Source organism: Sorex araneus, chromosome 2 (assembly GCF_027595985.1).
Source record: "Sorex araneus isolate mSorAra2 chromosome 2, mSorAra2.pri, whole genome shotgun sequence".
Taxonomy (NCBI): Eukaryota; Metazoa; Chordata; class Mammalia; order Eulipotyphla; family Soricidae; genus Sorex; species Sorex araneus.
In genome coordinates this window covers 122790923-122806567 of record NC_073303.1, presented here as the reverse complement: position 1 = coordinate 122806567, position 15645 = coordinate 122790923, and the positions used below count along the sequence as shown (strand labels likewise).

The window sequence follows — 15645 nt, the reverse complement described above, 5'->3', positions numbered from 1 at the left end:
TACACACCTTTATGTCTTTTCTGGAGCTCAAATGCAGTTTCTACATTTAATTCCATAGATTTTAGTATGCATTTAGCATAACATTAATAAAATATATTTAACTCTGGCAGAAAATAAATTACTATCCATTTTTTCCCTTCTATACATCCAATTGATACCCTTATATTCTAAAAATAAAATTGCCCTATTACATGGATGTCTGGAATATTTCACACACTTATGTAATTTCTCTGCTGTTTTCCAGACAGCCAACTACCAGAAAGTGTCAAATATACTCATAACCGTATTGCCCTTGCAGCTATCTATGAAGGAAATAACGTTTAAAGTTTTAAAATACAGAGAAAGTAATGTGAAAGGTAGAGAATTTACTTTATCAAAACAAAGCAATATTTTGTATTTTACATTTCAGGAAAGTGTCCCATATTCCTTTTAGAAATATAAAATAGAAAGCATTAATAATAGTAAAGGACAGAACAGAAAGCTTTATAGTAAATTAAAATTTTTGATACATGGCTTTAAAAATCTATAGGTTACTTAAGGATAAAATATTTTATCAATCCTTTTTATAGTCTCCTTTTGTGTGCCTGGTGGCACCTAAGAGAGCATATTCACAGTGACTTAATATAATATAAGGATAATTCAGCATAAATACAACCTTGTTCCATATCTAAAGGTTTTATTACTGTATAAGAATTAAAATATAAGCCAGGAATGTGGTTCAGTGGTAGAGTTGTACACCTTGCATGCGGTAGTCCTTGATCTCAGGGTTTTTTTTTAAAGAATAATTAAAGTGTGCCAAGTATCTAGTATAGTAAACAGAATAATGTTTTTATTATATCTCTAGTATCTGTAGCTTTTTTTTCCTCAATAATCTAGTAATTTTTTTGGTTTTTTTTATTCCCTTATACAGCAAATATTTGCTTGATCAGTTCCTTTAAACTTTCCTATTGGATTATATGTAATTTTAAGCATAATTTAACTTTGTTTATTGTGCATATTCAATACAGTATTTATTGCTTAGATATTTAAACATTTGTTCACTTTAGAAGAACAGTAGACATGGTTTAATGGGAAAGTGTAAATAAGATGTTTTGAAGTTGTACCATGTGAATCCATCAGAAGACCTCGGGTTTACTTCTGAATCTTGAGTAGATCTGAAGAGACTTGCTTAAGTTGTGTGGTTCATTTTCATATAACATTCATATACATAGAATTTTTTATTTTGGGTAGTCATAACCCATGGTGCCTGGGGTCCCTCCAACTCATTGAACCTAGGCTCCTGCATGTAAAGCATGGGCTCTAACACTTTGAACTCTCCTACAGTAGAATATTTTTCACATTTTTAAATTTAATTAAAGAACCATGATTTACAAAGATATTGATAGTTGAGTTTTAGGCACATAATATTTCAACTCTAATCTCACCACCAGTATCAACTTTCCTCCACCAGCATTCCCGTCTTCTGCAGAAGAATATTTTAAAGAGAATCTCCAGATTAACTTTTCAATAGTTCCTCAAAAAGAAATATGACCATATTAAGTTAAAAAGCAAAACATAGCTGTTCAAAAGTATGCAGTTAGTTTCTCTAGAGAAATAAAAAGTAGAATAGATAGGTGGGCAGAGAGATATGTACATAGATGTGTAAGTGAGATGTTAATGATAAAAGGTTGTCTCAAATGACAGCGGAGGCTGAAATCATTGATGATTTGCTCCCTGGAGAAATGTTGTATTGTAGTTCATGTTAAAAGGCCTGAGAATCAGGAGAACCTGTATAAATCCCTATTTCAGGGTCAGAACCTAAGATGGCTTAAGATGGCCTGCTCAAAGCTAGACAAAGGCGCAAATTGCTTCTTCTTCTCTGTTCTCTCTGTTCTCTCATACCCTCACCAGATTGACTTTGAGGAGGGCCATTTACTGAATGCACTTATTCAAATGCTGCTTTCCTTTGAAACTCTTACAAAACCACACCCAGCTTGAACTTTTTAAAATCATAATTTGTTGAGTGGGTCAGCCATCATCCACAAAGATTTAAACTGGATCCACCATTTAACACCCATAGGATATTTATTGTAGGCATTCCTGGGCTGTTGAAGTCAGCACCTACGATTTGTCATCCTGATGGGAAATGAAGTAGTGATGGATGGGTTTTCTGGCTTGGTGTTTTGTCCAGACAAAATGAGGTATAAAACTCTTGAACAAAAATTAAAAGTTGACATATACATATATATGTTAGTTACTCTTATACAATTTTCAGAGAATATTCCTTTTTAACACAAGACACTGGGCATTATTTCTACTATTTGTAAGTTAGGAATGCCTTTTTGGTATTTGTATTTCTTATTTCCTTATGGTGAATAGTCTTAAATTTCCATTTCTAAAATGCTTCTATGATTATGTGTGAACCATTGCTCTGTGATGACTAGGTTAGTGCTGGAAATAGTATAACTGGTTTTACTCTTTAATTCAGTCTAAAGTGTGTTTATTGAGACAGCCAGCTATTATGTACAAAGACTAAAAACAGAATTATTAGCCAGAGATATAGGTCAGCAAAGAAAGTGCTTCTCTTGCCTGTAGCTGACTCTAATTCAGCCCCACACACCACCAGGAACAATGCCCCCTTCCCTGCACAGAGCCAGGAGTAGCCCCCAAGCACCACCTGGTATGGTCACACAGAATTATCCCAGTCTAGATATATAGATGATACAACTAATTATACAAAATACTTATATAATATACCAATTAACTATACAGTATACCAGCTAATTAAAAGCTTAGAGACAGTGAGTCAGAGCATGATATTGCTATGACATATCAGAGAAAAAATTCCTTGCTTGAGTATGTTGGGAAAGCTTCCAAAAGAATTTGGTCTCAATAGAAATTTGAAAAACAATGAAGTGGAAATGAAGGGATGTGGGCAATTCTGGCGAGTGATGAATGTGAGCTAACACTTCAAGTCAGGGAAGTCCAGGACATATTTAGTTGAGTCTTAGCCTAATCTACTTAGATAAAACATTGTGATATATGGGAGGTGAGAAAAGAGGCGATGGAGGGGCTGGAGCGATAGCACAGCGGGTAGGGCGTTTGCCTTGCACACGGCCGACCCGGGTTCGATTCCCAGCATCCCATATGGTCCCCTGAGCACCGCCAGGGGTAATTCCTGAGTGCAGAGCCAGGAGTGACCCCTGTGCATCATCGGGTGTGACCCAAAAAAAAGCAAAAAAAAAAAAATAGAAAAGAGGCGATGGAGACAAAGTAGATTAGAATTACTTTGCACATTTTAAGGACTATGTCCTTTTATTTTACTGGTATGTGTGTATGGGAGGGGTGTTGTGCTCAGGAAGTTTGGGGTCATGTTGGTGATTTTTGAGCAACTATGTAGAAGTTCAGTGCCAGGGCCAGTGGATGTGGTGCTGCCATCCTCTGGTGCTTGGAGTGGGGATGGGGCAGTGGAGGAGTGGATTCCGGGGCTGCACCTAGCACTGGTAGGGGACCAGGTAGCAGAGATTGAACTGGGATCAGCGGTGTGCAAGACCTGCATCTTAAGTCTTGTACTAGCTCTTCACTCTCTGTAATTTTGGTAAATATTGGACTCCACTGAAGGATTTTGAGCAACGTACCTCCATAATCTGAGCTATAATTTGCAAATACATTTCACAAGAAGTTTGGAGGATAGATTGGATCAGGGGAGTTGGGGTCTGAAGGAAGGGAAACTTCAGGGAAGTTTATTTTAATACCTGTGGACTGACTGCCCACAGTGGCAGCTGATCACCACTATTTTTATTGATGAGATGAGTCTGCTTTAATGTAGAGGGAGGACAAAAGGGAAAGCAGGGACAGATCTGGCTTGTAAGTGAACGGAGTGTGAGAGCAAGGGAAATGCAGAGAGATAGCATAGGGATTAAGACACTCTCCTTGCATGCCTTAGACCCCAGACTAATCCTGAACATCACATGGTCCCCCAACAAAGCCAGCTGCAGTTTTGGAGCCCCATCCCCACCCCCAAGCACCACCAGGGTGGTCCAAGTAAACCAAGCAGCACTGCACCCTTGGGCCCTTACATTCAACCGCTAACCTGTTAGATGAGAATTGCTGGGAAGAACCTTTGGGCAACCTGAACACTTCTAGGGAGACCATCAAAAAGAACGAGTAAAAAAAATTAATTAAGTTGTCATCACAAGAGTAATAGCTGAAGTATTATATCAGGCCTCAAGGGGATATTATACTGAAAATATTAGAAATGTGGATGTGCCTACTCAAAGCTGCTGCAGAGTTCAAGGCCCCTCTCTGACAGTCTGGCTGTGCAGACCTGAGAATATGGTACACGGACCAGGGAAGTGGGTCTGGGGACCACCAGGACACTGTGCAGTGCTGGCAATTGCAGGGCCTCAGGCCTCCAAGGCTCTGCTTCAGCCTTTGGACAGATCTCTCTGGTCCCAAATATTTATATACAAGAGCTCAATTGAAATTCTAATGACTGTTGGAGACAGAGGATCTGCAGAGCTCTCTCAGGACTGCTTCTTTTTTAAAAAAATATTTTTTAATTAATTTATTTTTATTGACTCAGTGTGAGATAGAGCAATACAAAGCTATTCATTACTGGGTTTCAGTTATACGATGTGCCAACACCCATCCTTTCACCGGTGTAATTTCCCAGCAACAATGTCTCAGTTTCCCACCCCCCACATACACCCCCATCCCAACCTGCCTCTATGCCAAGCACCTCTCCTCTCTCTCTCTCTCTCTCTCTCTCTCTCTCTCTCTCACTCACGCACACACACACACACACACACATACACACACAGGTTTTTGCTCTTTCTCCATCCCTCTCCCTCTCCCTCTCTCTCTCCCTCTCCCTCCCCCCCCCCCTCTCTCTCTCTTCCTTCCTCCCCCCTTCTCATTTTGGGCATATGGTTTGCAATACAGATACTGAAAGGTTATCATGTATATTCCTTTACCTACTGTCAACAGTTCTTGTCCAGATGTCCAACTATTGCTGTCTCAGGACTGCTCTTAGAGAAAAGAATGAAGCCAAGTAGGTCAGTTGGGGCTCTCTGCCTCATCTTTAACTGTACATGTTAAAGTTTTATTGGATTCTCAACTATTGGTTTATTTAATGTGCCCTTTATGACAAAACTGTGGTCTCTCAAAATTATAGTTTGAAAAGCCACTGCTCTAGAACCCTCTCTTCAAAACCTAGGACAAGATATCCAAATAGACTAATGTTTTGCCCTCCTAATTAAGATGTATTTTCCTAAGTGTGTCGACCTAACACTCAAGGCATCTGGAAAGAACAGGAGAGAACAGGAAGTGGCTGGAAATGTTCAATGAAGCTTAAATTAAAATAAGAATTGATATAAAATGAGCAAATAAATATTTAAAACAATCCAAGTGAAACATACTGAAGTGTAAGAACATTGAAGAGTGTATCTTGGGAAAGCTCTGTCTCTAATGAATACAAGAGAAAGAGAATCTAGTCAATGAGCTGGATACGAAGGAAATGTTCAGAGAGGCTGGACGCCAAATGTTAAGAACTTGGTTGTGTTAAGGAAGCCCTGAATTTAGAGGTTGAAGAGATAATATTGGATATATAGGAGTTAAGGCACAGTGCATGCAGCCAACCCCAGTTCAATCCCTAGACATCCTCTGAGCATAATTAGGATGATCCCCCAAAACAGGGCCATAGCAGCACCCCGTCCTTAGGAACTGGTGTTGAACCTTCAGCCTGAGTCCCCAAGAGGGTCCCTATCCCTGAACACAACTTGGGGGTATTCTGTGCCCTACCGACTCCAAAGAAAAGTCATAAATTTAGACCAACCCTCCTGCTCACTCTGTAGTTGGTCAAGTACAACCTCAGTTTCTTTCTATGTGAGACTACAAGAACCTACCGTAAAGGGTAGGTTCTCATCGTCCCCCAAATTTGGATTTTTAATGGGATAAAGTAGTCAAAGTTTATCTTAGCACAAGAATGCTAAGTAAATGCCATCTTTAATGCTGAAAACTGAGATAGGAGTATGGAGAAATCAAGGTTGATAGTCTAACGTTTAATCCCAAGCTTAAGTGTATTCTGGTGAAGCAGAAGTCAAGATCAAAGGATGGTTTGAGCATGTTCCTAAGAGCAATCACAGGCTAATTCCGGAGATTGGCAGAGGCAGACATTTTACAGTGAGCTTATATTCGTGGATGAGAAGTATGGGACTGGTAATGAGAAGTGTGGTAAAAATTGTTGATGTCTTTTAAGATATTTTCAGACACAGTGAAGTCAGATACTGTGGCTTGGAGGAAGACAAATTTTATTAAGATTTTATTTTTTGAATTAAATGCAGTTAAGTAATTCTGTTACTGTCTGAGACAGTAATAAATGGAACAGGTTTATGGGGAAATCAGGATTGCAGGTACCAGAAATTCTTCCTTTGGTGCAGAATAAAAAGACAAGTGAAGATGTAACTATGTAATTTGTATTGATAAATGTAGAAGTTGAACTAGTTCAACATTGGTTTCCATTGTCACTGATACATATTATGATCATCTGTTCAAATTAAGAGTTTGAATACTCAAGGTTTAAAAAAATTGAAAATTTTAAAGTAGTGTAAAGAGAATCAGCTATTAGATAGGTGGAAAGGTCAGTGCTGTTGTGGGCTAGTGAGAGTTATTAGGTCAGAATGGATTAGAGCCAGGAGCATGTATTATTAAATCTGATAAACAAGGTAAGTGGAAAAATGGAGAATAGCCAATAAATCATTAATTAGAATCAATAATTAATAACTTTAATCATTTTATATCTTGCTAAACAGAATTTTGAAAATGCTATAATTTTCAATTAATAGAGAGTAATTGCCTTATGAAATCAAAGTATGAGTATTAGAAATACGTTCATTTAATATGTTCTTCTTAAGCTTTTTTATTACTTTATCGTTTTCTTTCATCACCTCTCAAAAAAAAGAAAGCTTTGTATCGTATAACATTTTACAAGAATTTGCTAAAGCTGTTTGAATAATCATTGATATGATTTTATTTTGAAATATAATTTATCTGAATCTTGATTTGTGATATTTTGTTTTCCTTTATTTTCTAACACTAACCTTAGCACTGCCATATTACAATGGACATCTGGAGGAAGAAGCAAGCTTTATATTAACAAGATTTATTTGCTTTTCTTATTATCTACTTATGTTTTTTGAGTCTTTTAACTTTATGAAAAGTTAAACTATACCTTTTGATTTCTTTCCCAAGTCTCATTTATGTTCTTGTTTCTGCATGCTTGCAGTCATTTTCTTACTCTACCTCGCTCCAGATACAGTCAGCCCATTGAGCGCCACCACAGGGATGGCAGGTATATTTTTCTTACAATTGAGTTTGTGCATAGAATTGCATGTTTCTGTTTATTGATATAATTTTCTTCTGTTTTTATTTTTATCTCTCACTCTGTGGTCTCACTGAAGTACAGAATTTTAATCCATATTAGATAGTAGATATCAATCAAATATGAATCTTTATAAGAATGTCAAATTATAGCTTCTCTTTAATTAGTTAGAGTCATCACTTTGAGAATCCTAAAAATTTAGTTTACCAGAATGACAATGAACTCTAGATTGTTTAGGAGGACTTTTACAAACTATTCAAAATTTACTTAAAGGCAATAAAAAATTTTCATGCTACTAACTTGACCTTCCTTAGCAGAGTTCATCGTTATTAGGTAAATGATTCTGTTTGAGCTGTATGTATCTTAACACACTTCCCCACACCTCATTGTGGGAGAGGAGCAAGTCATTGCAGTGCTTAGGTTGCTGTTACCAGCCCAAGGTCATTGTTATTCACTCCTTGGTCACAGTGGATGATTCTGCTATGTAGAACATACTAGATCTGGGGGAATAGTGTTGCTCATTTCTGTTCCACCATCATTCTCCTTAACCTGAAGGGAAATTCTACTTCCAGGCATTTAACAGAAAGGAGCATCAACTAGAAAGAGAAGGGAAAGATGATGTCAAAAGTTTATCATTGCTCAAGGCTGAATGTAAATTTAGGGATTTGAAACAATTCCTTCTCAACATATTGGGAGCTGTTAGCAGAGGAGAGAATAGCAGTGGTGGTGAGTTCAACTAATATAGATAAGGAATTTCTTGCTGTACTCAGTTTGTTCTTTTGGGTTATGTGACTGCTTTTATCCTATTAAGTAATTCAAAGTTGACAATGAAAGTGTTTAGAAAAAAGACAATTGAAAGTAATGAATAGCTTCCCAAGGTCTGAGTTCATGTTAGATAAATAATATAAATTTTAATATTCTTAATAATTTGAGTTTTAGTATGTCTTTTGGTAAATGTAATTGAAATTTAGTATTTCCTAGTCTAATTACATGGTAGTTATTATTGATAAATTTAATTTTCTTTTGAATTTTTAGTCTATTTTGTGCTTATTTGCTTTAATGTGAAATTTTTTGTTCTTTATTTTTGCAATTGCTGTATATTGCATTCAGATTATTTTTTTGGCTGCAATATCTTATGTTTGTTTTACAAAATGTGGGGGAATTATTTATATAATTGCCCTTGTAATTGGCCAAGATCTTTTCTTAATGTGGATAAGAAGAATTAGATGTTATTGATCATGGACTTATTCTGCTTCTTCTTGTATTTCTTCACTTCAGTGTAAGTTAAGATCATGTGCCATGTTAGTTTTTTAAAACTCTTTATTTATGTCAATCTCATTCATCACTAACTTGTTTGCTTCGTATTATTTATTCAGCTCATCAATGTACATAGATCCAGGTCTTGATTAGCTCTAGCTTGCTTGTCAAATTAATTTTTATATCCAAGTTCTAAATCTCAGAATAATTGACCTTTTTTTGGGAAGGAAACTTTACTTACCACTATGCCACCAAGATAAAATTGGTCTTTGAAGGGTACATTTGTGAATTGTCTTTTGGTGCCTTTATTTGGTTTGTGGTCAAGAAATATACAATCATGTTTATTGTAAAATAATGCAGAGTTAGGGAATCAGTTTTAGAAAAGTTACCATATATCTTTACCATATATCTTATTATGGTAAAGTTACCATATATCTTATGAGTTACCATATATCTTTATTACTATGAACTTTGCCATCACATAAATAATTCGGGCTTTTGAGTACATTGTGTACCTACTTATAGACCTAAGTGGTAGATTCTATAATCTGATTACATACTCTACATACACTAGTATACTCATTGCCTGCTTAATCCATATGAAACAGTTACTATTTTCACGGAATTGGTCAATGCTTTGCTCAGTTTTCAGTGAAACATCTCTTCCTTTGCTTTTTTCAAAAATGACTGATAATTTGTTGTCATGTGACACAGTTTCGGATTTGCCCTTCACCACCCATCTTCATCCATTTGAAAGATTCTGTGATTGCTGAGTATGTGAAAGCTTACCTACTCCTTTGTCCATTCTCGCATTTGGTACCATTACATTCTATGCTTGAAAAAAAAAATTCTGGGGCCTCCCCTGGCTATGCTCAGGACTTACTTTTAACTCTGTGCTCAGGGATCACTCCTGAAAGGCTCAGAGGACCACGTGGGAGGCTGGGGAATTGAACCTGGGGTGGCTGCATGCAAGGCAAGTGGCCTACCTGCTAAATTATCACTCCAGCCCCCAGTTCTATGCTTTTTGCCTTTGTAAGTAAAGCACCTAGCACCACACTTCCTGCACTTCTCTTATGACATTATTGACATCTTAGTGGGACCATTATATTCACTGAAACTTTAAGCACCTGGTTTAGTCTCCTCTTCTGAAGTCCGGCCACCATCCCGAGATGATGCTAGTGTTTACCTGAATCATTTATTTAGCATTCTCACTCAATCCCTTGAGGCTCCCTGCTCATGATATTCTACTTAGAAGAAAGAAAATGATTCTTATGAATGTCTCAGCTTGGAGGAAATGACTTACTGCCACGTCTTCACTCTGTCACTCATATGACACTACTCTTGGCCCTATCTAATTTCTTTCTTTTCTTTTTTCTTTTGTTCCGATTTTTGGGCCACACCCAGAAATGCTGAGGGTTACTCTGGACTCTGCACTCAGGAATTACTCCTGCTGGTGCTCAGGGCAGCATATGGGATATTGGAGATTGAACCTGGGTAAACTGCATGCAAAGCAAACATCCTACCACTGTACTATTGATCCAGCCCCCTACTCTAAATCTTAACCACTCTAAAATTCATTCTTTCCCTAAATCTTGCTTTATATAACCTGCCTATGGACCAGAGCTATACATGTTTGCTCCTTATTCTTGCATTAGGTTATTTCTTCCTCACTGGTACTTTTATCTCCACAGATAATGCCATCCTTTCTAACTCCTTCATGTGGGGGCCACACCTGGCAGTGCTCAGGGCTTACTCCAGGCTCTCTGTCCAGGGATCACTCCTGGCAATGCTCTGAGGATGTTATGCTGTTCCAGGAATCAAATTATGATCAGAGGTGTGCAAGTTTTCTTCATGAGCACTTAACTCTTCCAGAATTCCATATGTGATGTGATGGCAGGGTCTCTGGGAGATAGTCTCTTCAACTAGATGCAAGTATTATGAAATATGAAAGAGTGAGGAGCTTCTACACATTGAAGACTCCACAAAAAGGAAGGCTGAGCTAAACATTTATTAAAATAGAGATCACTGTATCACTGTCACCCCATTGATCAACGATTTGCTCGAGCAGGTCCAGATCTCCATTCATCCTAGCCCTGAGATTTTAGCAGCTTCTCTTTACTCGTCCTTCCCAACGGTGCCGTGTTAGAGGTTCTTCAGGGTCATGAGAATGAGACCCATCATTGTTACTGTATTTGGCATATGAATATGCCATAATGAGCTTGCCAGGCTCTCCTGTGCGGGCAGTAAACTCTTGGTAGCTTTCCAGGTTCTCCAAGAGAGAGAACTAGGCTAGTAGATGTCACTCGGCCGCATTGCACTTCCGGGAGCTTGGTTTTGTAGTCTCTGGATGTTGGCCATTGATGGGATTACATGGCTCCGGGGGCAATTTCTGGCTGTGACTGCTTAGCTACTGGAAAATGGGGAATCTGGGTGGAAGAGGCCCAGTTCCAATCTGAGCAGCCTTGGAGATCTTGGCCCCGGGTCCTGCACACTTGAGTTCCTCTGCCAGATCCTTCATGTGTGAGGCTCGTCCAAACGTGTGGAGAGTGGCCTTGAGCATGGCTGTGGCTGGGTTCTGGAGATCTTCAGCTGTCAGGGCTCTGCTCAGGGCCGGGGAGGGAAACTCAGCCCGCCCTTTCCGAGAGGCACCAGTGAAGACAGCCAGACTCAAGGGCGAGAGACTCTCTTGATAGGCAGAAATATTACGCAGAAAAGGGAGGGTATATGGATATTTGTTATCAATGGTTAAGAATTAGAGGATATAAAAACGATTTAAAAGAGGAGATGAGGCGTTTAGAGAGAACATATCAGGGGGACTTGGGAATTCCTATTAACTAAGAGTTAACATCTCTCAGCTAAGACCTATTAACTAGTTAGTACCTGGTAATTAGTGAACAGTGCCTATTAATTAAGAGTTATAGAGATCAGATGCTTGTATAGAAGTAGTTTATGTAAAATACCCTAAGCTTTCCTAAGTTGCCTTGCTTCCAAAACTGGGAGTTGTCTTGGTGTGAAAAGTGAGGAAGCATGAGGCCTTGGTGGAGAGGAATAAGAGGGATGCCATAGACTATGAGGAGAGGCCTTTGCAGTCCTTAAGCAGGCATTTGGGACAGACAGAGGACCCTGCTTGGGAAAAAGATTCTGCCAAATATGGAATCTGACGAGGAAGAGGGGGAGTAGTTTTTTTGTGGGGTAGGGGTGCTCCATTTTTTTTACAGATTCTCTACCTGTGAAGTTATTCTAAGAGCCTTTCCTCAGTGTGGTCGGATCCCAACAACTCACCCTTCCTGAACTACCTTCCTTTGACTTTACATTTGTTTGTATTGTTACTTTCTCAAGTAACAATGAGTGCTGTATTTGTGTTTAATCACTCAGATTCCCTCCTAATTCTCTAGAGTTTCCTTCTACTAATTATTTCTTACTGATTCTTTGTATCTGCCGATATCAATCTCCTTTTTCTTTAGCTTCTTCACGAAGTATTAATTACCCTCGTTCACATTCTCTATTGATTGGATTTATCTCCTTCATTATTTTTTATCGTGTCCTCAATTGTCTGGTTATATCTTGCCATGTCTCTTTGACATGTTTCTATTGTCTCTATGACTTCACCCAAAATTTCAAACCATCATGCCCAGTATCTAGTATGTATTCAAAAAAATGAATATATGTTGAGAGAACTAATGAATCAATGAATAGCCAAATATTAATACTGTACAGAGACATCTCAAAGATTTTCTTGATGAACCTTTCTCTTTTTAAAGCCAAACTCCTCTGTTATCTGTACAAGAATATTTGGCAGAACCTCACAGAATTTAAGTCCACACCTGAAGTTACTTTTAATCCTCCCCCAAATGCTTCTTTTCCTATTAATAGGTCATCATTTCATTTTGGGGGGGTGGGAATTTTAGAATTTTTTTCTTTTACTTCAGTCATTTAATTCATGTGGTGTTCTGTCAAACATTTTAAAGATAAAAAGAAAGCGCCCATGATAAAAAAAATTCAGTTAAATTAAATTAATAGACTTTCTAATCATGGAATCTTAGTTCAGGTTTGGTTTCATCTTCAAAAATATATAATTGTGTAATTTAATCCAGGTTTCTGTGACTTGTAGTTCATTTGTAAAATGAGAGAGATTGGACAAGTGACTTCTGAGATTCCTTCTAGCTTTAATATTGTTTTTACAGTTTCTGTGTGCTATATGTTGTGTGTCTTGAACAATATAATTTATTAATCATACATTGTTTCCATTCCTATAGCTACAAAACAGCCTTTTCCTACTCTAATTCAGTCCATGTATTACTGCCTACTTAAAGTCAACTTGTTAGTTAAACAAAAGTTATCTGTTTTCAAAAAGTCTTGGTCTTATTCAAATGTAAAGTCTGTCTCAGTCTCGTAAGACGATATTAAGAACTTCATAACTGACTCAAAGATAATTTTGTAACATTATATTCTATTTTTCTATTCTATATTTTATTCTATTTTCTATTTTTTATTTGTAACATCTTTATTTGACTGATTCTCTTTTTTCCTATACCTAGATTTATTAAATATAATAAGATTATACATCAAGGAGACCTAGACCAGCTCTTCAAAGCACAACCATTTGTTTTGAACGTGCCTCTAACATAGATAATCATTTACTTTAAATTCCCTGTCTTCTATTTCTGGGTTGGAGTGATAGCACAGTGGTGGGGCGTTTGCCTTGCATGCGAACGATCTGGGTTCGATTCCTCCGCCCCTCTCGGACAGCTCGGACAGCTACCGAGAGTATCTCGCCGGCACAGCAGAGCCTGGCAAGCTACCTGTGGCGTATTCGATATGCCAAAAACAGTAACAGCAAGTCTCACAATGGAGATGTTACTGGTGCCCGCTCGAGCAAATCGATGAGCAACGGGATGACAGTGACAGTGACAGTCTTCTATTTCCAACACCTTTCATCTCTGACTCGTGTTCTGTCCATGTTTTTGACTCTTGATTATGGGGCTTATTTTTCTTGCTTTAATTTTTTTCTTGTTATTCTTCTTTCTGGTCATTCTTTATTAATGATTTCCGTCCTGTCATCAGTAGAATCGGAGGCAACTGGATTATGTCTTAAAATGTGTGTGCTTCTTTTTTTTTTCTTTTTTTGACTATGTGTTTGCTGGGGGAGGGAAGCAGTGTTAGGATCAGTGGTCTGACTACTACCCCTGATGGTGACATGAACTCGCTTGAAGTGGCAGCTGTGTCAGCAGGCAGCAGAGAGAAGGGGGTTTCCCGGTGTACGGACATCCCACTCACCATGGGAAACTTTCCAAAGGAAGGCCCATGAATCAGTTGTAAAAAATGGATCAATGAAATTGTTGAATAAGACACTCACGATTTCTAGTATGAAAACCATGCCTCATTAAACTTACTCATCTTGTAGGAAAACTGTATATCGTGGTTCTTTAGAGGTGCATCTTAGAAATGTTTATTACTTTGTGGAATTTTTGTGTACTTGGGTATGAAAATGTAGGGCAAACACCTTCAAGGAATACCATGAATTTCTTACATTTGACAAATCTATTAAATCCACTAAAAATGGAAGTTTAAATAAAATAAAAATTTAATAATGATAGTAACTATGTTATCTCTCAGAATTTAAAAATATTACATATTTTAAAGATGTATCAGTGTGCTGAATATTACTCATCTCTGGACAAATAGTCCTGCTTACTTGTGAAAAATTATAAATATTTAATTAAAACTTCAAATTTATCCTGAAGACATTCACATGTAAAATGTTTCCTTTTTTCTTGTTTAATAATATATTATATCTCTATCATGTAGCACTGTGTTAATCTCAAATTTTCTCGAGGATATTGAGATATATAATTTTTTATTATTGCTATTTTTAGTAACAGCTAAAATATTTTCTCTAGATATGAAAATACATCTCTTTTTAATGATAAAATAATTTATAGATCATACTTTTATTTTCTAAAGATTAAAGGTATCTCAACAGTATATATTTTGCATAAGATTATTGTTTACTCTTTTTGACTCTAGATATTGCTGTTATTTTTTAATAAGTTTCTTTACCTTTAACAAATATGTGCAATTTATGTTTAGCTTAATATTTAACAGAAATGTGCAGAGAAATGTTATAATGATCTAGGATAAATTAATCTATCTCAAGAGTAATAGTCCTACTTGCACAGTATTTGCTCAGATAGTCTAGAAAATTTTTAAAATTTAAGCTTTATCTGATACTTTATATTCAACATGAAAAATTATATTTACCTTATTGTTAAATTATGAAAATATGCACTTATGCTTTGTTATTGGCCCCAATTTTTAGATTTTATTTTGCTTACATTATGTTTGTAATACTCAAAGGTTTCTAAACATGTAAGATGTTTTTTCAAAAACAAATACCTCTCCTGTTACTCAGCTAAACATATTACACCAATGGGTATATTTTACTTTAATTATTTTTTTATTTAATTATAAACTATTTTCATTTTGTACAATTTAATTCATGTTAGTTGAGTAGAGAAAAATAAAATGAAAATTTTAAACATTTTTTTGCTGAGTTTTTTAATTAGGCACTGTAATTTACAGTATTATTAATGTAGAATTTCATTCACAAAATGTTACAGGACCACACACTCCACCAAAGGGTCCACTGCCCTTCACCATTGTCCCAGTGGCCCCATCACCTGCCTTTTATCCTAGTCCCACTGCCCTCAAACACCCTGCCCTAAGCTTCCTATTGAAAACCAGTTCTCAATTTCTGTTGTCGTGGGGCATTTGTTATTTTCTTACTATGTTTCTGTATATTTCACATGTGAGAGTTATGTATCTGATCTTTCTAAGGATACTGTAAAGGAATATTTCCTTAGCAGTAACCTGTCTGCTTTATAATCTTCCCCCTTTAAAGGACATTAAGCAGGGTCAGAGAGAAAATATAGCAGGTAGAACATAGAACACTTGTCATGCATGTGGCTAACCCAAGTCTGATCCCTGGCACCACACTTGGTTCCCCCAGCACTGCCAGATGTAACCCA

At 37.0% G+C, this 15645-nt stretch overlaps 1 protein-coding gene across 50 annotated transcripts in view; it reads left to right on the top strand.

The window, feature by feature from the left end:
• RIMS2 (regulating synaptic membrane exocytosis 2) overlaps positions 1-15645 on the top strand; it is a 547885-nt gene that overhangs the window by 336229 nt on the left and 196011 nt on the right. For 31 of the 50 annotated variants that reach the window (XM_055125204.1, XM_055125214.1, XM_055125206.1 and 28 more), the window contains one exon: positions 7265-7330. The exons of the other annotated variants lie outside the window; for them this stretch is intronic. In XM_055125204.1, the coding sequence (XP_054981179.1) occupies positions 7265-7330 (66 nt within the window). The remainder of the gene's footprint in view (positions 1-7264; positions 7331-15645) is intronic. 50 annotated transcript variants of the gene reach the window in all.